General features: G+C 56.2%; 2 protein-coding genes across 4 annotated transcripts in view; one reads left to right on the forward strand and one right to left on the reverse strand.

The window, feature by feature from the left end:
* CDH23 (cadherin related 23) overlaps positions 1-25,159 on the reverse strand; it is a 410,614-nt gene that overhangs the window by 37,349 nt on the left and 348,106 nt on the right. The window lies entirely within an intron of this gene.
* Positions 332-24,714, forward strand: VSIR (V-set immunoregulatory receptor). Its single transcript, XM_028511343.2, has 7 exons — positions 332-620; positions 11,804-12,232; positions 12,893-12,949; positions 18,413-18,520; positions 21,707-21,734; positions 23,032-23,228; positions 23,414-24,714. The coding sequence occupies exons 1-7, from the start codon at positions 539-541 to the stop codon at positions 23,449-23,451; spliced, it is 939 nt and encodes a 312-aa protein (XP_028367144.1). The 5' UTR covers positions 332-538; the 3' UTR covers positions 23,452-24,714.

Raw genomic sequence — 25,159 nt, forward strand, 5'->3', positions numbered from 1 at the left:
CCACCACATACCAGACCTGGGTCTGGGCTGGCCTGGAGGATGTAGGGTACCAGCCCGTGGCCCCAGACGACTCAAGGGCTGGAGGGTAAGAGCAGACACAATCCATGATGATTACGCTAAGGTACACAGAGTTGTACTTCTCAGGCTGTGCAAATTTGCTAATCCTCTGCAAAGAGGAAGGCGGGAGAGTAGAAAAGGCTTTAAGGTAGAGAGCGAGTGGAGCTGCCTTGCTGGGACACTGGCGTGTTCCCCTCTGATGCAAATCAGCGGAAGCCCCTCCCGCGGGCCCTTGGAGACAGTGCCCCCTACGGCCTCCTGGGGGCGCTGCGGGGTGGGGTGCTGAGCCGGCGTCTCTCCGGCGCTGGCTGCTTTCAATCTCTGGCTCTCCAGCACTCCTCACTTCACTCACTCGTCCTGCCCAGGAGGTTTCCTACTCTGCCGCCGCCGCGTGTGTCTGCTCCCTGCTACCAGGATTTCCCCCTGCGCTTCCGCAGCTCCGCTTCAGCCCCAGACGCGCTCCGCACGGCCCAAGGGTGACATGGGCTTCCCCCCAGTCCCAGAGGCCAGCGGCCAGCGCTGGGGGCCTGTGCTCCTCGCTCTCTTCTTGGCTGCCTCCCAAGGTAAGTTCAATGGATCCTGGGCACTGAAGCAGAGCATGGGGAGAACACAGCGGGTGGGGTGGGGGGTCGCAGCCTGGATGGGACACCCTGGGAGCCCCCTTCAGCCTGCTGTGCCACCCACCCCACGGCAGGGAGGCTGCTGGGACTGCTTGGCAGGGGGCAGCAGCGTCTCTGTCAAGTGCCCGGGCTGGGAGGTGGGCACATCTCTATGCCCTGACAGCTGCCCAGGCAGCTGCCTATCCAACCCTTTCCTCCCCTGCCCAGAGAGCCCAGGGTGAGAGTAGCTTCTGCAGAACAGCAGGTGGGCATTGTGAGGACAGGCCCAGGGCGTTCTAGTGGATACCACTGGCTTTTTCTGTGGAAAAGACTCTATTGATTTCTAGAAAGGAGAAGGAAGGGAGAAAGAGAGTAAGAGAAACATCAATCAGCTGCCTCTTGCATGCTTCCCACCCCCAATCTGGGGACCTGGCCTGCAACCCAGGCATGTACCCTGAACAGAATGGAACCAGCGACCCTTTGGTTAGTGGGATGACACCCAAGCCACTAAGCCACATCAGTCAGGTACTGCTGGCTTGGACACCTGTGGCATCTCCCTGCCCCTCCTGCCTCAGGGTTCCGGGATCTCACAGGGTGCGGGGGGTGTGGTATTCTCGCCTGTGCCCTGTCCCCTGGTGACACTCCCGGCTCAGCTGTGCGATCCACTGGTGCATTCCCAGACGTGGGAATGTCCTTATCCTGAGGGTCGGATGGCTGAGAGTTCAGTGATCGGCTGGCTCCTGGCATCCTAGAGAAGCTGAGCTCAGGGACCCATGTGGGGCACTGGGGAGAGTGTGGGACATTTTCCCAGATCGGCCCTGAGTGCCTTCTGGGTCTTTGGATAACTTATAGCATCTTTCTGGCCTCAGTTTCCTCGGCTCAAACACAGAAGCCCTACACAAGGAGGTGCCACTTTCCTCTCTCAAAGTGCGAACTGTTACAACACCAGGTGATATCCTGGCCAGGACAGAGCAGCTGCTGGAGGAGGGCTGAGGTCCTGGTAGCCACAGCCTGGCCTCTGGTTCTTGCCTTCCCAGAACTGAAGAGGCTGGATCTGCAGGGATGGGGGGTGGGGGGCTGGCAGGCAGCCTGTGGAACTAAACTTTATGGGAAGGGCCCAGGGAAAGTGTGAGTCATGTAAGGAGTCAGAGGGAGGCAGGAGGGAGGTGGGGAGCTTGGCACAGAGACCCAGTGGGTGGGTCTGGAGAAGAGAAACAAGTGGGTGCCTGCAGGCAGCATGATATCTCAGGGCTTGGATGCTGGCCTGGACTTCTGATAAGGGAGAGGGAGCCCACAGGCAGAACTGCCCAAACTCCAGCCTGGATACTCCATCCTGGGGAGAGAGCTGGGGAGGAGGGCAGTCCCGGCACCAAAACCATGGCTCATGTCAGGACATGGCTTCAGAAGGGGCAGGGGACAGTGGCAGGCAGGAAGGAGCTCCTTGCTCCACCTGCCCTGTCCCTTCCTTTCCAAGTGACCCCGAGAGGCCCTTTTGTTTTCTTACCCCTCTCCTGCCCTCCCCTGGTTGGGCTCTTCTCTGTTCAGCAGCCCTGATTTGGGAAACTGAGTTCCCGAGAACTAGGGTTCAGGGACTGGCTTGCAGAGCAGCCAGGAGCAGAGAGGCCCAGAGCCCCTCACTCTGTATTGTCTACACAGCCAGGAGCCTGCACCACGAGAGACTCTGGCTATTCAAACAGCTTGGTATTCCCTCTCTTCCTGGGCCCAGCTCAGGGAGATAATTAGGGCTCAAAGCAGCTTTCTGCAGAAAGGATTCTAGTTTTGAACTACTCTGATACCCAGTATTCTTAACTGTATTATGAGCACACTAATGAATATTCCCCTACTGCCTAGTACAGTGTGGAGCGAGGTGCTAGATGGGAGACCTGGCTGCGGGTGGGGTCAGGGGCTTCTGTGAGTGGGAAAGGCCTGCCCGCCAGCCAGTGAAGGTGCTAGGTTGCCTTGGGCAGGACTGTTCAAGTCAAACATGTCATGTCTGGGAAGGTCAGATGGAGGTAGCTGGCGCAGCCTGTTCTCTAGCTCTGCGGCTGGGCCATCGCCCAGGAGAACGGTGGTGGTGAGTACGGTGCTCAGGAGTCTAGGAAAAGCTGAAGATACACCTTTCCTGGGTCTGGCGCAGGATTACCTGGGTAGAGGGAGGCACCTAGGGAGCTAAGGCCCAGCAAACCCCCCAAAAGTGGCTGAGCTTCTCCTTCCCCATAGGCATTCCTAGGGCCCATGGCAGTTGTTGTCTTTGTCATGTCCTCATAGGCTGACCAAGGAGTCCCACACTCTGGAGCTAGCACTGGAGGTACCCTGGAGCCAGGGAGGAGAGACTCCACCTTCCCCTTCAAAGTAAACAGAGCTGCAGGGCCTTGTTGAGCAACCCTGTGGCACAAGCCTCTGATGTAGCAATGGTCAACTCTTAGGAAATTTACAACCCTCTGCCCAGAGGCCGTGGGTGGTGAAAAACAGCCTTCAGGCCAGTCCATGATGATGAGGGAACATCTGCCCAACGCCAGGGGCATCCAGCAGTACTGGGGAGCCCGTCTCTGAGCTGCGCTGGCTGCTCATTTCTGCCCAAGCAGGGCGAAAGTTCCCTGCTAGGACCTGACCTCCCTAGGAGAGGCGGGGAGGCGCACTTGCTGGAAGCGGAAGGGCCACCTCCCGGTATGCATACATACACAGGGCCTCCTGGCAGCAACCCCTCCAACCAGCACCGACAGCCCCACACACTGAGCTCGAAGCCCCAGGTTTCAGGCCAACTATTCATCCAGGGGCAGTGTGGCTTCACCAGGGGAGGATGAGCTGGGGACCGGCAGTGCAGCTTCCGACAGACCCTTGGATCCCCTTAGCTGCACAGGCACGCCCACTGGCACCCTCTGCGGGAACGGAGCAGCAGAGCAAGGGACCTGGAGTGTGGACCCTGCATGCCAGGGCTTCCCTCACAGCTCCACTACTTAATAGTTCGGCTTTGGGAGCCAGTCAGCCCGATGTTCAAATCCCAAGATGCTCTGTGACTTTGGACAAGTTACTCGGTGCCTCTAAGCAAGTTCCGTCGTCCCTCAAACAGGGGTGATGACAGCACCTCCCTCAGAGGGCTGCTGTGCCAAGTCAGTGAACAACACTCAACACGGTGCCTGGCCCCTGGGGAACTCTGTGTGGTGTGATGCTGGTTCCTGGGTTCTGGAGGCTAGGTGCCATCGGCTCCGCATCTGAGCTCCCTGCTGCCTCCTGGGCCCCTTGGAGCGACCAGAGCCTGGTTTCACTGGAACTGGACTCTCCAGAACCCTGGAGGTCTAAAGGACACACAGGCTGGACCTAGCTCCCTGTAGCACCTGCAGGCACCACCTCACCTCCATACCTGCATGTGCCCTGACCGGGGATTGAACCTGCAACCTTTTGGTGTACAGGACAATGCTCTAAACAACTAAGCCACTGGACAGGGCAGGGACGGGGACTTTTCAATTTCAAGGCAAGTGGGGCTCAGGGTTTTCTTGACTCAGTGGTGTGTTTCTGGCAATTGACCTCCACATTCATCCTATTTGCTTTGGTTGACCATCCCCAGAGAGAAAGACAGTGGCCACCATCAGGCCGTCAGCAACTCGGTAATTATGGATCAAGATCAAGCACACCCAGTTCCTTTAACCTTCCTCCAAAGATCTCGTCCCCCCCGGGGACACGGGGGCAAGTCCTGTCTTGGCTGCTCGCTCACTGTGGGAGGGGCCGTGAGCGCACACCCCACCTTGCCGTGGGCCACATGGGCCACGGCGGCCGGCGGGCGGTGTGGTCTCAGCGCCGCCGCCTGCTCGCTCTCGAAGGGCAGTCCTGTGACGGCGCTTCCTGGGCTTTGGTCATGTGTTCGTCCGCGTTGGCGTTTCTGCAGGGTCTGCCTATTTTCTTAACACCTATTTTTGCCTTTAAATCTATTCTTTCGTTTACTAAAGTAAATAGATCTGGAAAGGAAAGTTTATATCACTGCCATAAATGGGAAGCCAGTATCACTTGCTATAAATAGAATGAAATTATAATCGTATATAAATAGGAAGACCAAATAAGGGTAAATTCTAGTAAGAAACTATAGCCTGGGGGAAGGCTCCCCGCCCGAAACCTACTGTCCTTTGCAAAACACAAAACAAAACAAACCCCAAAGCCAAACCAAAACTAGAGGGGCCTAGCCAATGACAGATGTTCTCAAGGCATGGTGACATCAAACTGGGACTTTCTCTTTGATGTAATCAGGACTGAGAGAGAATTGAAAAGGGAATAACCTTCTCTCTGTGTGATTCAATGTGTTTAACGCTGTAAAATTAAGACGACCTGTGCTGGGAGCGCTGCCAGCTCCTCCCTGTCAGCGCAGAAGCAGCCTCGCCACTGTCAGGAGCGTCAGCTGGTGGCAGAGGACAGTTCAGCTCTCTGGGGGGGGGGGGGGGGGGGGAAGGGACAGAAGCCATTGCAGATCCAGAGGGCCTCTCTGGGCCTCTTCCAGCCCCGAATTCTCCCTGGGAAAACACAGCGGGCCCCAGCGAGTCCTCTCCTATGCCAGGGCCGACTAGCCACCCCATGACCACAGTGGGAGAGGTGGAGGGAGCTTGCAGCCACACTGGCAGGGGTCTAAACAAGCTGGGTCCTTCTGGGTGAGGCCCCTGTCCATCTGCGGCAAGGAGGTGGGGCCTCTAGTCACTCTAGAGGGTAGCCTGCACCACCAGACCTCCGGAGCCAGGCTCCCTGGGTTCAGATCTTGGCACCAGCACTTGCTTGTCATGAGATTCTATGAGCGTTACTTAAGCTCTCTGTGCTTCAGTTTCCTCATCTGTAAAATGGAGGTGGTGATAGTACCTACCTCACAGAGAGGGAGGATTAAGTCAGAAAATCCATGCAAAAGTGATTAGAATGCTGCCTCGCACAGAGTAAGCACCAGCTACGTCTATCCCACTGAGCCTCCATCACTGAGGGTACGGCACAGAAACACTTGAACCTGACACTTGAACTTCGGAAGCCTTCACAGCATAGGATCTTGAGAGTAGCTGGCTGGAGCTGGTAGTGTGGGCGGCATAGTCATCCTCAGGGAGGGCCTGGGGAGCAGGGAGGGAGTCATCTGGAGAAGCAGCCACTGGCAGGGCCTCAGGCCAGAAGTCCAGGCCCTCCCGGGGGAGGTGTGCTGGCCTCCAGCCTCCAGTCCCCGATGCACGGATGCTTTCTCAAGGTGCTGGAAGTGCTGCTTCCTCCAATAGAGCCCGGCTTCCCCTTCCCCGACTCCTTGGTTGATGTGAATGGACGGACACTTCCTGCGGGGGCAGGTATCAATAAACACATCTGAGATGCCTTTTGTCCTCCCTGGCCACTGAGCCCCAGGGGCAGACCTGCTGGCTTCAGGCCCTCAGCCCCTTTCCCAGGGGCGTGTCCTGGAGCTTAGTGCTGGCAGACTCAGTTCTGATTGGCTCTCGCCTCTGTTTCCCTCTGTGTTCCGAATCTTGATAAAGAAGGAGCCTAGCCTTTCCCTACACCCTTCACGGACCATTCTGGGGGACAGGGCCTGGCAGGGAGCTGGAGTCCCGTCCCTGCCTGTCTGGGGCCTGGTCTGAGGGTGAGGACCTGGCCTATTGCTGCTCTACAGGGCCAGCAACAACAGATGATCAGTAATTGTTTACTTCTGAGCCCTAGCAGCCCGACAGAGTTCAGCTGTTTGGGTGGGGCCTCTGGCCCAACCAGTTAAGATAGGGACCCGCCCCCAAAGGCTGGGACGTTGCCTTAGCAACTGCCAGCTAAGCTTATACCCCATCAGGGAAAATACACAAGCCTGTCCACACCCACACACACCCGTCTCGTGCACGCCCACGGAGTTTCACCAGGGTGCTGGGTTGGAAAGAGATGAGATGAAGGTCATGAAAACTAGTTTCCCCAGACAAAGCCAGACACGAGGTCCTTCGCCCTGTGCTGGAACAGAACCGCTTACCGGAGGCTGATCGCACCTGTGGCTCAGGGTCCCGAGTTAGAAAGGGGCAGAAGCAGAAGCAAATTCTGAGTGGATGTCCTTTCTGGAACACAGTGCTCCCCTGGCCTCTGTCTGGGGCCTGGCTCAGGTTAGGACCTTGGTAAAAATTTGTGGAATGCAAGACTGATGTTTTCAGTTTTGGCCTGAGGCAGAGCAAGGACGGCTGTGTGGAAAGCAGAGTCCAGTCAGTTCAAGGTCAATTCACTCTGAACAGCTGGAGGATGAGGTGCCCGCCCTGGCCACTGGAAGGCGGGGGGCTCATTCTGGCTGCAGTCCGCCGTGTCCAGGCATGGGTCTCGGCTCAGCCTCACAGGCCTGTGTGGCTTTGGGCAAGTCGCTTGACTCCTCTGAGTCTGTTCCCTCATCTTAAAAAGGGGGTGTTGTGAGACTTACGTGAGGAGTAGAAAGTGCTTGGCAAGTCCCAACAGGTGAGAAGCACTCAAACCCCCTGTGGTCACCTTGGTGGCCAGGTTCTCACCCCATCTCCACCCTGAGGAAAGGCAGCCCTTCCCCCGAGTTGTAGGGTTTCAGAGCTGGCGGAACTTGAGGAATCTTCTCAAGACAAGATGCAGAAAGGGAGATCCAGAGAAGGATGGGACCTGCCCAAGGGCACACAGTAGGGGCATGGCTAAGTGGGGAGAGGGGTTCTGGGATCTGATCTCACAGGCCAAGATTTGAATGCTGAGACCTGGAATTTTCTGGGTTCACAGTACTTTCCATCCAGGTGCTTTTGCCTTCTTACCCAGTGGTGGGTTGGGGCCTGGGCTCTGAGGGCAGCACAGTGACTGACAGTTCCCGCCTGGGCACAGGCTCAGGCCCCAGGCCCTCTTCCTGTCCGGCATCGGCACCACCCTGGAGCCAGGGCCTTCCTCCCACCCACTCTCCCCAGTCCCTGACAATGACCCAGGTGTTCAAAAGGATCTGCGTCTGACAATGAGCAACATCCTCCCGCCCACTAATTACAATTCCAGCTGGAATTATATATATGCATGTTCCCTGGTAACACATGTACAGCTGTGGATGGCATGGGGCATGCACACTGTTTTCCCCAAGACCGAGCTCTGGACTGCCCTCCCAAGAACAGGCTGCCCTGGATCTCCATCTGGCGTCTCAGACACAACACATGAGGTGTTTTCTCTCCCCCCGGGTAACATCCTGTGGACCCTTGGCCTACTCCTATCTGGCTCTGTTGTTGAGCCTGAACACACTGCTCTGCTCCCCCCAAACCTGAATCCTAGCTTCTCCTTTTTTTATTGAAAGGGGAAGAGGTTCTTCTGGGGTATGTGAGGGGTTGGGGATTGGGCAATGCCCCTCCTCCTACTGTCTCTGAACCCCAGTTCTCTCTGTGCCCTTCTGTGGGTTCTTAAGAAAACTGCTGCTGGGGCTGAAAAGCCCTGCCCATTGCTCTCTGGGTAGTTCTGTGATCAGAGGGCCTGATGCCCTCACTGGAGGTCCTGCTGCTTGCTCCCACCTGGCCCCACCCCACTCTACCCGAAGCTAGCCCCACCTTGCCTACATTTCAGCCCCGCCCCACCCACAACTCTGCTCCCTTAGCGGTCCCCACCCAGCTCAGCTTGGTGCTCCACTTCTTGCATCCACTCCTACTCCGCCTGTCCCCTTCCTCTGCTATCAGATGTGTGGCCCCACCCACTGAGCCAGCCCTCCAGACAGCCCCCAGGGTGTGTGAGTGCCTGCAAATGCTGCTAAATCTTGGCTTCACCTCCCAGCCTGGAGTAGTTCTGGGGCTGGAGGTGATGTCGGGAAAATGGATCATGGGGCATCAGCTGGGAGAGGTGCTGGTAGGAGCTGCCACTTGGCCTGCGGTCTGCTGGGGATGGGGGCCCAGGGCAGAGAAAACCCCAGAGTCCACTCTGTGGGTGCTTTGTTGTTGTTATTCTTCCCGAGAGTGCCCAAAAGGTCCCTTCCCTAGTCACTCCCCACCTCCACATACTGGCACAGCCGCAGTTCTGAGGTCACCCTCTCACCGCCGGCACGGGCCTGTGAGGGGGAGTCCAGGCTGTCAGGGGCATGGCCGGGTGTCTGGGGCTCCTCTCCCATCAGATCTGCTGAGGAGGTAAGAGTAATGGGTAGGCAGCTGGAGAAGAAGACTTGCTCAGTCCCTGCTCTGCCAGATTTCTACTGGGGACCTTGGGTGGGTCATCTCTTCTCTGAGCTTTCGGGTCACATCTGTAGGGTGATGGGCTTGGGCAGTAGAGTCCCTCACTGGCTAGACCAAGGAGCCACACTCATGGACCACAAACTCCAATGTCCCTGGGATCAAGCACTCTCCCTGGGGAGAGAGTGAAGCAGGCCAGGTACAATATTAGGGAGTAGTGAGGACTGTGGCAAACTGGAATACTGATGCACCATCTAAATGGGAGGCTGCTACTCAGCTCTAGTTGATAATAACCCTGTAGGAAAGCTGGTTTTGAGTTAATTTCCTGATTTTCAAAGGGAAGTTAAGAGTCTGAATTTTCATAAAATTCTAGGTTTTTAAATGTTGACAATCTCAAAAAAATGTGAAAAACATTGAGGGTCAAACAAAATCTGTCTGAAGGCCAGATGTAGTCTGGGGGCTACCAGTTTCTGAACTTTTTATTTTTTCTCCAATGTAGTGTCCAATTGCCTGAATTTAATTCTGGCTCTTGTACTTACTTTGTGATCTTCAGGGAGTTACTTAACATCTCTGTGCCTCAGTTTTCTTATCAGTGAAACATGAAAAAACCCAACACCCATCTTACAGGGTTGTTGGACATAAAACACCTAGCATGGCACACAATACATTTCATTTCTTCTAGTTCCAACTAGATCCTGCTTTACCCGAAGCCCCCATTCTCCAGGTTCTGAGTTTATACCTTCTGGAACTTCAGGCAAACTACTTTCTTTTTCTGGGCCTGTATATTTCTGTCTGAAAAGGAGACCAGCGTTTTGCCAAAGAAGTTCTGAAATCTCTGCTGACCTTGGCAATGACATCCTTTAAATCTGGGGCTCCCAGACCTGGCTCCCTCGTACTTGTGGGTGGTGACTGGGAGGCTCTAGTGTGTTCTGTCTTCTTCATCTTCTGGGGCCTAAAACTCTGCCCTTGCAGACATATTCTTTAGGGCCACGCTTTTCTGCCTGCACACACTCTGCTTCGAATACGCAGGGCTCCAAGACTGGGTCACGTGCTGTTATCTGTCTTTCACACTGTAGTGGGAGAGACTTTGAAGCTAGCTTATCCATTCTTTTGTGCAGAACTATCTTCCACTCCTAGGAACTGTTTCTTCAATTGCTGGAACGAATTAGAGACCCCTCTAGCTCCCATGCATCAAGCACCAACTCCTAGCAAGGCCCTTTCAAGCACTTCATGTAAATTGCGAGTAATTCTTTTCTAGAGGGGGAGGGAGGGAGAAAGAGAGGGAGAGAAACATCCCTCCGTTGTCTGTTGCACACCCCCAACTGGGGCCCTGGCCCGCAACCCAGGCCTGTGCCCTGGCTGGGCACCAAACTTGCAACCTTCCGGCTCGCAGGCCTGCGCCCAGTCCACTGAGCCATGCCAGCCAGGGCGATTATGTGGAATTCTTGCCTCAGCTCCAGCAGGTAGTTGTTTTCATGTTTTGTTTTAAAATGAGTTCAATGCTCGGAGTTTAAGTAACTCATAGTGATTGGACTCCAGTGCACGCAGGTCCAATTGTAAAGCCTCCCCGCTGCCTGGCAGGGCCCTCAGAGCTGCAGGCGGGTCCCAGGCTCTGCAGGCAGGGGAGGGGCCTCTGAAGGAAGCGGTGTTTTCTTGGGTTCAGGCAACGGCGACGAAAAGGACAAACCTGTTTAGACTCTATACATATTCCCAAACTCTCCTTCTGTGTCTGCTGGACCTGCAACTGCCCCCAGGATGCCGATTAAAATGTCACTAACATATAATAATCACAGCTTTCCTCTCTCTGTCTGCAGAGGGCATTAGCGCCCACAGCTGGTATTCTCCCTTTCCCCCCTTCAGCCCTTCCACAGCCATGTGTTACTGTAGGTGGCATGTTCTCCCACCCACATCAGGGGACTGAGGCTCCTACGGCGGGTAGTGGGGCTCAGCATTCTGTCTTCAGGGGCCAGTGCTTTTAAGGGTCAGTGCCGTTCAATGCTGCAGGATGGGGGTAAGGGAAAGAGGACCAGGGATTAAATCATGGGCTTACTGAAAACAAAGTGAACTAGACAACATTTCTGCGAAGGCTGGGGGACAGGCGGCTGCGTGGGTGAGATGGAAATGCACTCCTGGTCTCTGTCCCGGAGACACCGTAGGTTTTCCAGTCTCCCCACCACCTGGCCCAGGGCAGCCTCTCTGCTTGCTGAAACCCTATCTGTCCAGCAACTCAAAGGCCCTCCCTCCTTCAAGAAGTCTCCTAACCATCCCCAGGAAGGCTCTGTCCTCTTTTCTACAAGTGCCCTGAGGTTGGCACCAGTTTGCCCTTTAACCAATGGGGTAACTTGGTTGCGAAGGCAGGCCTTGTCTGCCCACATGGGTTGTAAGCTCCCAAGGGGAGGTCGCCTGTGCAGCCTACAGATGAGACGCAGCACCTGGCCCAGGCCTCGCACACCTGGGAGTTCCATTAGTGCTCAGTGACGAGGAGGTGGGAAGGCATGCCAGCCTCGGGAGTGGGAAGGGTCAGTGGTATTGACGGCCCCCAGGAGGCGGGTCCAGGACAAAGGGCTGCTGTTCCCAAACAGCTTTTCTGCTTCCTGTCCTGCCTCCCACCCAACATTGCTGGGCATGGAGGTTAGAAGTGCCAGGGGCCAGCCATGGGCAGAGCCACAGGGCTTGCCGTGGGGCCGGGGGCACGGGAGCTGGAGCCAGGGAGCAGGCTCGACCTGGGGGATGGACGCATGCTGGCCAGGCTCGGCCTGCCACCGGCCGGGAGTCTCTCCTACTCCTTGGCCAGTGGCCAGTGCCCCTGGGGTGGGGGGATCCCCCAGCTGGGGAGGCTCCCATGGTTTCCCCACAGAGTCTGTGATGGAGCTGGGTTCAGGAATAGGCAAAGGCTCAGGGAGGTCAGCAGACTTGCCCGGGGCCTGTAGCGGCAGAACTCCCATCTTTGGAGCCCCAGGCCAAGGTTCGTCCCCACGCTACAGACACTGAGAGTGGCACTGGCCCAGGCAGGTGACAAGTTCTTATCTCTCTGGGCAGGTCTTTCGACAGCCTTCAAGGTCGCCACGCCATATTCCTTGTATGTGTGTCCCGAGGGGCAGAATGTCACCCTCACCTGCAGAATCTTGGGCCCTATATCCAAAGGGCATGACGTGGCCTTCTATAAGACCTGGTTTCGAAGCCTACGGGGCGAGGTGCAGGCCTGTACCAGCCGGCGGCCTATCCGCAACCTCACGTTCCAGAACCTCCACCTGCACCACGGCAGCCACCAGACTGCCAACACCAGCCAGGATCTGGTCCGCCACCATGGTTTAGAGTCGATCTCTGACCACCACGGCAACTTCTCTATCACCATGCTTAACCTGACCCTCCTGGACAGCGGCCTCTACTGCTGCCTCGTGGTGGAGGTCAAGCACCACCACTCGGAGCAGAGGGTCCACGGGGCCATGGAGCTGCAGGTGCAGAGAGGTGAGGACTTCCTATATGGGGCGTCCGGAGGGGCGGGGTGGCATCCTGTGGGGACGGTACGTGTGCCCCTCCAGAAGGGTGAGCAGAGAGGACAGTGTGGCTGTGGGGGTGTGGCGCTGTGCGTGTCGGGGTGACTGAGTAATACTGTGCTAAAGGGTGTGTGATTCTATATGGTAGCAGTAGCAGTCCGGGGGGTGGGGGGTGTGAGATGGGGTGGCTGCAGCCTGTGGGGCTGTGTGCACGTACCTCTCTCTTGTCAACTGGGTGTGGTGGAGAGGGAGGGTGTGCGTGGCTCTGTGATGGCGGGACTTCTTGGAACAGTGTGTATGACCTGGGTTGGGAGTGTGACTGCTCACAACTATGCCACAGCCGGCGTGTGGGTTTGTGCGTGGTCGAATGGCTGTTGGGGAGTGTGGGTATGTGAGTGTCTTTCTCCAGGTGAGAGGGCAAGGGGCAGTGGATGGGACAGGGGTGTGGGCCGTACAGGGAGAATATGCCTGTGTGTGTGTATGTGTGCGTGTGTGCGGGTTCCGCCTGGCCACTGAGCCAAGCGGGCAGCAGCATGAGTAGCTGGGGCAGGAGAGGGGCACACCGGCCTGGACACGCCTCACTGGCCTCCTGGGCCGGACAGCCACCTAATGACCCTTCTTGCTCCCACAGGTGAAGAGGCGCCGTCCAAGTGCATCGCATACCCAGCCTCCCCCAGGGAGAGTGAAAGTAAGGGACCGTCCCCTTGGCCCTTCTGGGTTTTCTGTTCTCCTCTGTCTTCCTGGACCCAGACCCCATCCTAAACTCTGACCTCATCACCCCAAGCCCATGGAACCCCCATTCCTCCCCCTCTGCTTTTGTTTCCTTCTTCACCTGAGCCTTTGGGCTACAGCCCTCAGAAGCCTACTCCCCTCCCAAGGCCCAAAAACTTGGGCCCAGAGTCCCAGAGCCTGACTCCCTGGTTGGGCCCGTACCCTGGCAATGACCTTTGGCCAAGTGCCCTCATGACAGGTGCTGGGCGCCATAGGCTGCTGAGCTTGTTTTCGGTGGGCTCCCCTCCTGCCCACCAGCAGTCTTCTGCCCCTTGGGAAGGTTGGAGCGCTATGGGGGCGTCCTCTTTGCTTGGATTCAACTACTTAAAGTGTGCTTATTCTGTTCATGGGCGAGGGAGGAGGGAGAGGCTCAAGAAGGAGACAGAATTACCTTTCCTGGAGCTCCTACTGTGTGCCAGGCCCTGTGCTAAATCCTTCCAATTATTGGTGTCTTGCGGATTCTGCTAAGAACACTGTGAATCAGGCATCACCATCTTCGCTTCCCAGACATGGAAAAAAAAGGCCCAGAGAGGTGACTCGAGTTGTCCAAGTGTGTGCAACCAATACCAGCAGCACAGCTGGGACTATGCTCACCGCACCCCTTCCCACCTCAGGGCTGCGCTGGGCAGTGGGTAACAGCGTCCTGGTGTTTTCCCAGAGAGGTGCCCTGTGGGGGAAGGGCGCACTGCTCTAAGGGGTACCTGGACACTCAGAGGACCAGTGTGGACCAGCTACTTCCCAGGCCCTGGAGACACAGAAGTACAGACTACCTCTCTGCTCTCCAGGAGCACATGGTCAAAGACCAGGGCAGGAGTGGGAGCAGCTGAACTGCAGCCTCTGCTAAACCCTGACTCAAAGGCTGCTGTGACTTTCTACTCAAATTGCTCATTTTAAAAAGACTAGCCAGAAACAAAATTAGAACACCCATGTTGATCTGAGCCAGACCCACACGGACTGAAGAAACTCTTCGGTTCAAGCCCCTCTCCCTGCACACCGCAGAGCTCACATGTTACTTGACACCAAGCCACTACCGTCCTCACTTCCTCCACCAGAGACTCCCTGGTGAGGGTGGAGAGGGGCCTCTGAGTGGCTCCTTCCTTCCCACACAGCAGTCTTGAGACTGGGTGCAGACACGCGTGCCTGTGTACAGGACAGGGTGCGCTGCTCCTGGTGGGACACAGGAGTGTTCACTTCCCCATCGCTCCTTCCGCTCTGAGCAACCTCCCTGTCCCACTTCTTCCTCCGGGACCTGCTACAGAACTCCCCTAGAGACAGTCACTTCCGCCACTTGCCCCATTTCACAGATGGGGAAACTGAGGCTCAGGCAGGTGAAGGGACATGCTCCCAGCCTCTCAGACCCAGATCCACGAGGAAATGCCAGAGTGCCTGATTCTCAGCGCAAACACTGCCTGAATGCTGGGCTACCTGCCCTGCAGTCAACACGGATTTTCTGATATTAGTTGTATGAGTTAAGTCTTGGGGACAGAGACAGAGGTGCTGAGAGGGGAGGCAAAGCTAGATAAAGCAGGTACAAAATGGAGAGGGAGCTGAAATTGGGTTCATTTTTTTCTGATCTAGACTCTAGAGAAGCAGCTGTTAGAGTTAAGGAATCAGAAGTCACTTGGGAAATCTTAGCAGAGCACCTGAGAAGACCCAGAGGGCGAGGCAGAACTTTGAACTTGACTGCCAAAAGTGGGTCAGACTTCCTTTGCTGGGCACCTCTGCCCTCAGGTTTTAACATTGCCTTCCTCTCCAGTTCACAGGGTATGCAGCCTCACCCTGGCCTGTTTCTCTGAGCTGCTGCTGTCCAGAGTGGACTGGCTCACCGAGGGCCAGAGGGACACATTTGCTTCCATCGCAGCGGTTGAGGGCTTCAACGACCTCCAGGGTCCCCTTCCAATCATTCCCCTTCCAGACTCTGGGTTCTGCAGGTCTGGAGACCACAGCTGTGCTGGTGTCTTGGCCCTGTGGGGGGCACTGTCTCAGATAAGAAGACACTCAGCTGTACTTTCGGGCGGGGGTGGTTTGGACAGCGTGTCCATTCTCTGGGTCCCATGTGTGCTGGGATGCAGGAGCAAGTGTGTCCTTTTCCTGCTGTAGGGAGACAAATTGTGTTATCTAAGAAGCTGGTTCAAATGCCCGCAAGGCCAGGGAGCTGGTGAATAAGGCAGTAGGGAGGGGCAGAGACTGTGGCTGGTCACAGCTGCCAGTCTCTGAGTGCAGGTCCAACTGCTGCACACCAGGAGGGGGGTCAAGGGTTGCCAAAGCCACTAGATTTTCAAGCAAAGTGACAGTTCCAGATTTTATGTGAATGCTCAGCTTAAACGTGGAATCCGTTCTAGAGAAAGGCAGTGTGGTGACGTGCTCAAGAGCACGAAACCAGCCGAGTTGCGTAACCTCTCTGGGCTACATGTCCTCATCTGTATAACAGAGATGATTACAGCTGCGCTCACTTTCCGCTACAGCGGAGTTCCACATGTAATGTGCTAAGAGCCATGCCTGGCACAGAGTAAGTGCTGTGCGAAGTGCTGGCCATTATCACTTCTAGCGCAGAATTCTAGGCCTGGCTTCTGAAGTCAGCTCTCCCCTTCCCCTGCACCGAGGCGAGATGGCCAGGAGACGGCAAGGAGACGGCAGCAGACAGCGGGCATGTCCTGTGTTCTGCGGGTTTAGAAACATTCGCCTGGCGCCCCAGGTGCTCAGCGGGCCTGGGGGCTGGCCACTGTGCGCAGCCCTCTGTGCCTCTTACCTTTGGAAAGATCCCTGACCCTACTCACAGCCAGCCTTGGTGCCTGGTCAGGTAATGATGCTTCCAGCCAAGAAGCTGTGAGTTTTCCTCCTCTAACTGCGGCCCAGTCTCCTCACACTATCTTTGGGAAGCAGGAGGGCAGCTAGTCTATGTACAAAATCATCTGAAAGCCCATGTCAGCCTGAGGTCAGGGGAAGTAACAAGAAAGGAGAGAGACTGAGGAAGTTGGTGCCCCAGGAGCCCCAGATTGCTAGGGGTTGTGGTTTCTCACCGACCCCAGAGACGGGGGCTGGGTACCCTATCTCTCCTCCCCTAGAAGCAACCTTCCTACCTTTTACCGTAGCAGAATGTTTTGGTTCGCTTTTATCCAGCCACCTCCCTGGGGAACCAGGCAGCCCCGTCCAAATTTCTCCTCTGTATATACCCAGGGGCACTGGCAGGCCCAGGATAAAGGCCTCTGAGCAGGCTGCATCCTCCCCCCACCCATCACATCCTGCTCTGAGGGCCTGCAGCTGTCTCTAGCCTATGCCTGATCCCCTTCCCAGGATGCGCTTGGCTCTGGAGAGCTACTAAGCAGGACGGCCCCCACCCCAACCCCATCTCCCACCCAAGTACTGGCTATGCTTGTGGGGCTATAGTGGGGCTAGACTCTGCAGAGGAGCCCATGGATTCAGAGGGCCGTCGAATCCACGGAACTGTCCCCAAACTCCTGCCCCCGCCCTGCCCCACCTTCCTGTCCCAGCCTTAACTCTCAGACCAGGCTGTAAGTGAACCAAGTCCTGACCCCTAGAGGGGCTGCAGACGGGTCACCTTTGCCAGGGGGCTGGAGTCAGGCAGGCAGATGGGCCAAAAGGAAGCCGGAATTAGTGAGCACCTGACTAACCTCATCAAAAGTCCCACCAGCCAGAGGAGACCTGCTTTGAACACTAGAAAAGAATGCTTTGCAACCCGCTCCTCTGATAGTGCTACAGCAAGGTCCCATGGTGGGGTTTAGAAATACTCCAACTTCTGTATTACAGAATGTTTTTACTTTCAGTATTCCATGTCAAAATGCAGCCTCACTAAGATCTGCGGGGGAGCCTGCTTTAACGTGAAGTCAAATTTGCTTTGTAATTAGCATAGCCACTGTTCCTGCACCGGTGGGTACTTGTAAGGTGACTGAGAAACAGCTTGTTCTCTTCTGCGGTGTGAACCAACCCCTGAAAGCTTGTTTACACCATCGGGCTGTTTGGCAATACAAGGAGGCAGACACAGCCCTTATTCCAAACAAGTAGTTTGCAAAGGCCACCTGAGTCCACAGCCCTCGTGCCTTCCCAAAGCTGCCAGGGGCCCAGCGGACACTGTGAGAAGACATCCTGGCCCATCTTTTGGGAAGGGCTAAAACTGGGAAGGAAACGCGTTTATGCTGGTTGTGGTTCTGGGGGTGTGTCTGTTCCCAGTTGAAGTCCTGGAGTCAGCAGACAGATGCAAATAAAGCAAGCCTCTCACGGCCATTGGTGGGAGCAAAGCGCAGCGCAACCTTTCTGGAGGGAAATTTAGCAATAGACAGACAGAAAATGCACGTACTCTTTGGCTCAACACTTTCACTGCTAGGAATTTATACACAGGTGGACCTGCCTGAGTGAGCAAAGGTGTGTACAGGAGATGTTCATTGCTCCATTATTGGCTGTGTTGAAAAATGGGAGCGACCCGCATGTCTGCCACAGGGGGCTGTTTCACTACGATTTCAGTGAGCCGCGTGCTAAAGCCCGAGGCAGAATGAAGTCCATCTCTGTGCCGAAAAGGAGAGCTACCCAAGCTCTGCTAAGTGGGAAAAGCACGTGTCACATGGGAAGCACATCACACAGATGCTACAGATGCAGAGAACGCATCTAAACCGTACATGAGAAAACCGCGGCCCCTGATTACTTCTTTGGAGGAAAACACTTTAAAATATCTTTTGAACTGAAACTGTTTTTTGTAATTTAGAAAGTTAAAAATTTTTAAATATCAGATAAGGATTTGCATTTTTCTAGTTGTTGTGGCGTGACTGGAAGTATGAGATACTTCCTGAGCCTCCACCCTGGAGCTAAGCTATCTCTTAGGAGATAAGTGTGGCTCTTTTTAAATTTATTATTATTGTGGTAAAACATAACGTCGGCAATTTTAACTGTGTTTAAGACTATGACTCAGTGGCGTTAGTTATGCTCACAAGGTTATGCAAACATCACCACTATCTATTTCCAAAAGTTTTCCATCACTTGGGCTCCATTTGACCTTGAACTTTGTGGTGTGGGGTCTGTGAAGGCCTGCTCTACCTTCTCAGGGAGCAACCTGTGGCCCAGGGCAGTTGAGCTGTCCCCAGTGGCTGGCTGAAGACCATTCTCTATCTTCCTGGGAGCTGCCTCAGCTGTAAGCACCTGGCATCATTTCTGTACCCTTTGGGCCCACGTGGGGAGAAGGCATGGGGCTGTCTGTGAAAGGGGGCACCTAGGACTACCCTGCCTCTGCAGGTCACTGAGGGTCTGGCTATGAGGCCCGGGCAAAGGTGGGTCCTTCGGCTGCCTGGCCCTCTCTCTCTGGCCCTCAGTTTCCCCTCCGGAGGAACCGTGGGAACGGGGCCTCACCCTGGCTGCCTCTCCACCCTTGCAGGCATCACGGCTGCCGCCCTGGCTACAGGCGCCTGCATTGTGGGCATCCTCTGCCTTCCCCTCATCCTGCTCCTGGTCTACAAGCAAAGGCAGGTGACCTCCAACCGCCGTGAGTATCCGTACCTTCCTGGATGGGTGTGGGTGTGAGTGACCTGCCCCAGCTGCCAGCTCAGACCCTGGGATTAGCAAAGGCAAGAGGCAGGCAGAAGCTACTGCAGGCCCAGCAAGGAGCTGAGCTTGACGGTGGAGGGGAGGGGGCTCAGCTGTGCCATTGCCAGGGCCTCAGTACCCACCAGCCCCACGCAGTGCTGGCTCAGCAATAAATGTCTATTGATGAATGCATAATCACAGGGAGCAGTTCAAATTGGTTTATAAAAATGCTGCCACTTAGAGATCCTTTGGGGATCTGATTTAATGTATGGGTGGGCTTTTTTTTTGTTAGCATAGCAATCTTTGGGACAAAAATGACCTTTGGATTATCATGACTGGGGGGGATCTTGGACATAACTTAGTTTAACTCTTTCCTTTTACAGCTGAGAAACCCCAAATTTGCAGGGTTAAATAACTAATCAAATGTTATTTAACTTAGTAAGTAGCAGAGCTGGGACTCAAACTCAGAGCTTTCAACTCCTGCTTTTTCCAGGGAATATAATCCCACTGTATAAATGAAAACGCTCGTTAGCAGGAGTGTCTTATGTAGCCAACAACCCCCAACTGTGCCCGGTACCCTACCAAGCTCGTTACATACATTCTCTCACTTAGTCCTCATTGGCCCCATTTTACAGCTGAGCAAACTGAGGCACAGAGAGGGCGGTTAAGCAACATGCTTAAAGAACTGCACAGCGAGTAAGGGGTAGAGCCAGGCTTCAAGTGAGGGTCACAAACACCTTTGCACACTCCTCTGCGGGTGATAGTGCCCTTTGCCGCCCTTCCGACCCCACCCATAAGCCTTGGCCAGTCTAAGTCCCCTGGGAGCAGGAGAGTGAGGATCCCTCCAGCCTTGACCCTCGCAGCACCTCCCCCACCTCTTTCCCTCTGAGCTGCCGCCGAGGTAGGTAGCTCAGGGAGAGCTCCTCTGTCACCAGGTGGCTTTGGCTCACACCTGACTTCCTTTGGCTGGACCTGGACAGCTCACACCTCTCTCCCCTGGGGGCCCACCATGGAGCTGCACAGTGGGGCACTTAGGGACTGTGGCCACCTCTCCCTTACTCTTAGGACATCCCCATCTCACCACACACACCACAACCTACCTACAAAATACCCTGAGGTGGGGGTGGGGGCAGGTAAAGTGGTTGGAGCAGAAAGAGGAAGCCGGGGCTCAACCAGGAAGAGAAATCTCAGCAGCGCTGCCATCGGCTCCTGCTCATCTGAGCAGCGTTTCTGCGAAGGCGGGTGAGGGACCAGGGGGAGCCGTGCCCTGCTGGGCTCGGCTCCAGATACACAGGTGACTGCCACCCTTACTCCAGACTCCGGCGCTGCCTCTGTCAGGGAACAGGAACTGGGGAGCATTCCAGGCAGAGGATGTGGGGGGAGGCGCTGCTGTTCCTGCTTTTGTTGCCCCACGGGGTCTCCAGAGGTTGATGTGAGACTCTTGCCCCTGTTCCCGGCTGGAGGAAGGAACATCAGAGACAGGACGTCCCCAGGCCAGGACAGTGGGGAGCAGGGGTGGGGTGTCCTGAGGATATGAGGAAACTGGGGTCAGCCCCCAGTACCTCCTACTCTGCGCACTGGGACACCTCTGAGGGCTTCCCACACAAAGGGGCCGGGAAGGGACAAATGAAGTGGATGCTGAAGGACTGGGCTGAAAGAGGGAGCAAGAGGCCCGCACTGTCCCTGATGCTGAGCACAGCCTCTGCAACTCCAAACGGGCCCGTTTCTGTGGTGGGCAGCCCCTTCATAGCATCGTATCTCTCAGTTTAATATATGCAGTAACAGAACCGTGTCAATAACACCGTTCTGTTACTGCATATATTAAAACTATTTCTAAAGCCAGTTCCCTCGCTCTTTCCAAAAAAGAAAAGAAATGAGTTGTATGACTGAAATCTTTGGAGACAGACACAGGAGATGCCAGTCGGGACGAGGCTAGACATGCCAGGTGCAAAATGGAGAGGGAGCGGCAACTTGGGCCATTTTCCTTGATTCAGACTCTGGAGAGCAGCTGCTGGAATTAAGGGAACAGAAGTCACCTGGGAAGTGGCAGGAATCGGGCCACAGGGCAGAGGCTGAGTGGCCCGGAGCCTGGGGCAGAGGGTGTGCTCGGGAGAGAGCTCCGCAGGGAAAGAACGGAAAGGGTCAGGAGTGATGAGGAGCAGTGTGCTGCAGGGACCAATGGGTCCGGAAACCTATCCTCCAGGAGACGGAGCCTGGTTTCCCCAGCTCTAAGGTGGGGCTGCCAATCTTCACCCCAGAGGGACCGTAGGGAACCCACACAAACCCCGACACACAGGAGTCCCCGCTGAACGGGAGCCGTGGTTCCACCACCACAGAGATTTTGGGAACTTTGTGCAACTTCTCTGCGTGTTCTGTTGCTGCGCCCCTCCCCCACCATTTCCCCATAGTGCTCGGCAGGAAAGCTCTTAAAAACAAGAAGGATCCGTGGGAGTACAGGGTACAGGGGGAGCTGCAAGAAAGAGGGAAGTTGGAACCACTGTGTTTGGTTGGTGTCCAGCTTTGGGGGTGGAGCACCCCACGAGTAGGGCAGGGTAGCAGCTGCCTGGAGGAGGGGCAGAAAGTGTTGGGGTGGCTGAGAAGCGATGGGGTCTCAGGCTTCCTAAGAATCCTCTAAGAGGTGTCACTGCTGAAGCCACCGTATTATGCAACGTGGAGGATGGGACAGAGAGGCCCAGAAACCCTCTAAAGAGGAACTGACCTTGCAACACTCCCACCCAGAAATCACGGATAAAGACCAGACCGTGGAAAATGTCCAAATGGGAAATAGCAAATTCAGGAGCCAGGTCTTTGGGTAGTACATCCTGAAGGTCTGACACCACCATAGGAGAAAGTGTGCGCTGGCTTTGGTCTCCTGGTGACACATGTCCTACACACTTGTAAGATGCAGGCCGAGTTCCATTGGTCACTGAGGCCTCGCCTGCTGGGCTGACACACAGGGTTAACAATACTGGGTTAGTTACTGCGTACGGGCCTTCTGAGTGAACGGGTGTGGGACCGGGGGCTGGGCGCAGCCCTGCCTGGGCTGGCTCCCGGTCCCCAGGGGACATCTGGCAGCAGGGGCAGGGGTGTTGTCTGGGGAAGCCTTCCCTTTGTGACCAGCTTCTCTCTGCCTGTCTGTCCCTAGGTGCCCAGGAGCTGGTGCGGATGGACAGGTAAGGCCCATGGACACCTTCCCTAGAAAATGCCCCGCAGCTGCCCTGCCCTGACCGAAAGCTTGGCAGGCTTTCTCTCCTCCTGCCTCCGGGTGCTTGTGGCTCTGTGGGGCAGTGTCTGCACCCCAACTGTGGCAGAAGTTAATGTAGAAGGGGGGCGACTTTTAGCCAGGACAGACTGACTCTGCCCGCTTTATCAGGGTCCTCTCCCCTCCCTTCCCTGGTAACTGGTTATACCAGGACAGGGGTCAGCACACGGACATGGCCTTCCCGGTCTTCCCTGTGCCCTGAGCAGCTTTGGGGAAGGAGATATTCCTGTGCTTTAGAGCCCTGTTTAGCTACCGGGCACAGCTGGTTAGGAGAGCATCTGCCATCTGCCACGGAGGCCCGCACATCTGTGCGCTGTTCTCTCTGCCACCCCTCACTCGGACAGCTGAGCGCCTATGCTGCTGGGACAAACCATGAGCCCACCCGTGGTCAGTGGGCTGGGGTGGGGAGGGAGAGGAAGCAGCTGAGCAGGGGCAGACACTGAAACATGCAAAGAGGCCAGCACACCTGGAGCTGTGGCCCCTCCCTGCAGGGCACTCCGAGGAGAGGCTGCTTCCTCGGTGCCTCCCACATGGGCAGAGGCTGACGGGGCTCAGAGGGGTGCAGAAGGTTGAGGATGGAGTGGATGGGGGCACGTGTGCTGGCGCGCCCTGAGCAGAAGCTGGCATCGGAGCCTGGCCTGGAGGGCACGCTCAGGAATGTGCCTCACTCAGGAACTGGCTCTGGGGCCTGCAGCACCAAACCCGGAGCTCCTCTGGGTATTGGAAGGGTGTGGTTTTCAAGACAGGTCAAAGGAAGGCCTGCTGTGAGCCTGCTGGGATCTCAGAGTTAGAGGGGTCTCGAGAGGTTGTCTTGCTCCTAAGAGGGAAGAGGGTAAGAAAAGAGCACTCCTCCCTTCAGCTCAAGACCCACTGTAGGGACGTTCAATCCTAATGCCATTGACTCGACTGACCAAAGAGAAACTTGTCCCCAGACTCCTGAGGCCGATGTCCTGGAAGTGCTTCTGACCCAGGGCAGACGGTCAGAACACAAGGCCGAGCTGTGGTCAGATGCCCTCGGCTCAGGGTGGGTGGGAGAGTGCAGCCCATGGCCTTTTCTCCCTGGCTGGATCCTCCTTCCCGCTGAGAGGGGCCGTTGAGGCCCCAAGTGGGAAGGCAGGTGACGGGAAGGGAGCAGAGAAGTAGGGCAGTGGCGTGGGCAGAGGCCCCAAACCCAGGCAGCGCAGTGACCTTCGGTTCTGATTCTCTAGTGGCAACGCTCAAGGACTTGACAACCCTGGCTATGAGGTCTCTCCTACCCCCCACGGGATGCCAGAGGCCAAGCCCAGGCCCCCACTGTCTTATGTAGCCCAGCGGCAGCCTTCTGAGTCTGGGCGGCACCTGCTCTCCGAGCCCAGCACCCCTCTGTCTCCGCCAGGCCCTGGGGACGTCTTCTTCCCGTCTCTCGGTGAGTGCTTCCCGACACTTGCAGCGCTATGACCTGTCAGGCCGTGACCTCCCCTCCACCTGCAGAGTACCAGCCCTACTCTGCACCCTTCTCAGGAGATCCTCACAGTCTCCTCATTGGTTTTGTGGGGTGAGGGACAAAGGAGCCCCCATTCACTCAGCTTCTCCTTTTTTTTTTTTTTGCAGACCCTGTTCCTGACTCCCCAAACTCTGAGGCCATCTAGACCAACCGGGGGCCAGTGGGCAGCTGTGGCTGGACCTGGGGCAGGTGCATTTGGGTCAGGCTGGCCCTGTGAGTGGTCCCTTGGCCTCGGGCTTGGTTTTCTACCTTCTGCTCTGAGCCCGGACTCTTTGAGATACCCCTGATGGCCAGACTCTTAACCCCTCTGGATGCTACGTGGCAGAAAGGAGAAGGCCGACCCCCATCTCAAGAACAGTGGTGTGCTGGGATCCCAGCCCAGAGACCGGAAATCCACCAGCTACAGATGCCAAATGACCTATGTGAAAAGCCCCAGAATTTCCAGCTGTGGGGCAGCCTCTCTGGGACATGAGCTTTGGGACTTGACAAGACAGATGGGACAAGATGGGCACTGAGCAGACCCCACCCCCAGCGCCACCCTCCCCAGAGTGAGACACTGGACGACGTGTGGAGAGATTCTCCTCCAGTGTGTTGGGCCAGCTCCCCCCTCTCTCCTGAGGCTGTTCATCTGTCAGACTCACTCTTTGTAACCATGGGGCTCTGGGGCTGGGCCTACCTGCCCCCGGGCTATGGGAGCCCCCTCCACCCCTCCGCTGCCTCCTACCAGTTACCTCTCCTTGGGGCTGCTGGCAGGTTAAACACATCTGGGGCTCCCACAGCCTGCACTCTGGTCTCCAGAGTCCACTGGCCAAGGCCCCAAAACGGGAAGTACACATTGGGGCACAGCGGCTCTTGTGAGCTGACTGGCATCTTGGGCAATGGAGGTCGGGCCAGAGGTTGCACACCCACCCCAGATGGGGGTGAGGGAGAGCCCAGGGGCCTGCTGGGAAGGTGAGTGGAGAGGGTTCCACTTCCCCTGCCTTCCCCATCGCCCTCCTCCACTGCTCAGTGTGGCCAATAGAGAGTGACCACATAATGTATTGTCCAAACTGTGACACTTTCGAGAGTGAAGAGGGGTGCTATTTAAAAGTACATGGGCAACAGGTGCAAACCCTGTAGACGGACTGTTAAGAGCTGGGTTTAAATCCCTACTCTGCTTCTGAGGTGCCTGTGGCCCAGTGAGCCCGCCCTGTGTTGTTTTTCTGTTCCATTCAGTCTGCTGAGTGCTCGCTGCAGAGCAACCCTGGCAGGCGGGAGGAGCAGGACATAGCCATAGAAGGGTTTGTGGCTGCTCTGCTCTGCACCCTCTGTTCCCACCTCCTGCTTCAGGGCATTACTCAAGTTTGTTTTTACACACATATGCAGGGAAGTCCTTTGTGGAATTTTATTAAAGGGCTATAAAGCATGAGAGGAGTTGGGGGGTGTCTTTGCACTCTGGAAACGGGGAAGGCGGGGCCTCAAAGGGGGAGGGTGGGAGCTGGGTGGGAGCTGGGGCACTGACTGCAGAGGGCTCAGCTTCAGTTGGGCATTTGTCTGCCAGCAGCCTACACTGACTCTGCTGAGCTGGGCCTGGGTGTGGAGAGCCAGGACTTCAGGCAGGGAGAAGGTCCAGCAGGCAGGGAGAAGCCTGCCCAGATCAGCTGTCGGGGTGGAAGAGAGGAGGAGCTCCAGGCCTGGCCGGAGTGGACAGCCCCCTGGAGGTGTGGCATTGCTTCCAAAGTTCCCCCGTCAGGCCCAAGGCTATGGGTCAATGTGAACGCCCTGCTGTGCCTGGGGCCCTTGAGGAGAGGGTGAGCATGGGCCTGGAGACCAAACTGATGCCTCTAGTGGCCAGAACACCAAAGGCCAGGCTC

Source organism: Phyllostomus discolor, chromosome 5 (assembly GCF_004126475.2).
Source record: "Phyllostomus discolor isolate MPI-MPIP mPhyDis1 chromosome 5, mPhyDis1.pri.v3, whole genome shotgun sequence".
Lineage (NCBI taxonomy): Eukaryota > Metazoa > Chordata > Mammalia > Chiroptera > Phyllostomidae > Phyllostomus > Phyllostomus discolor.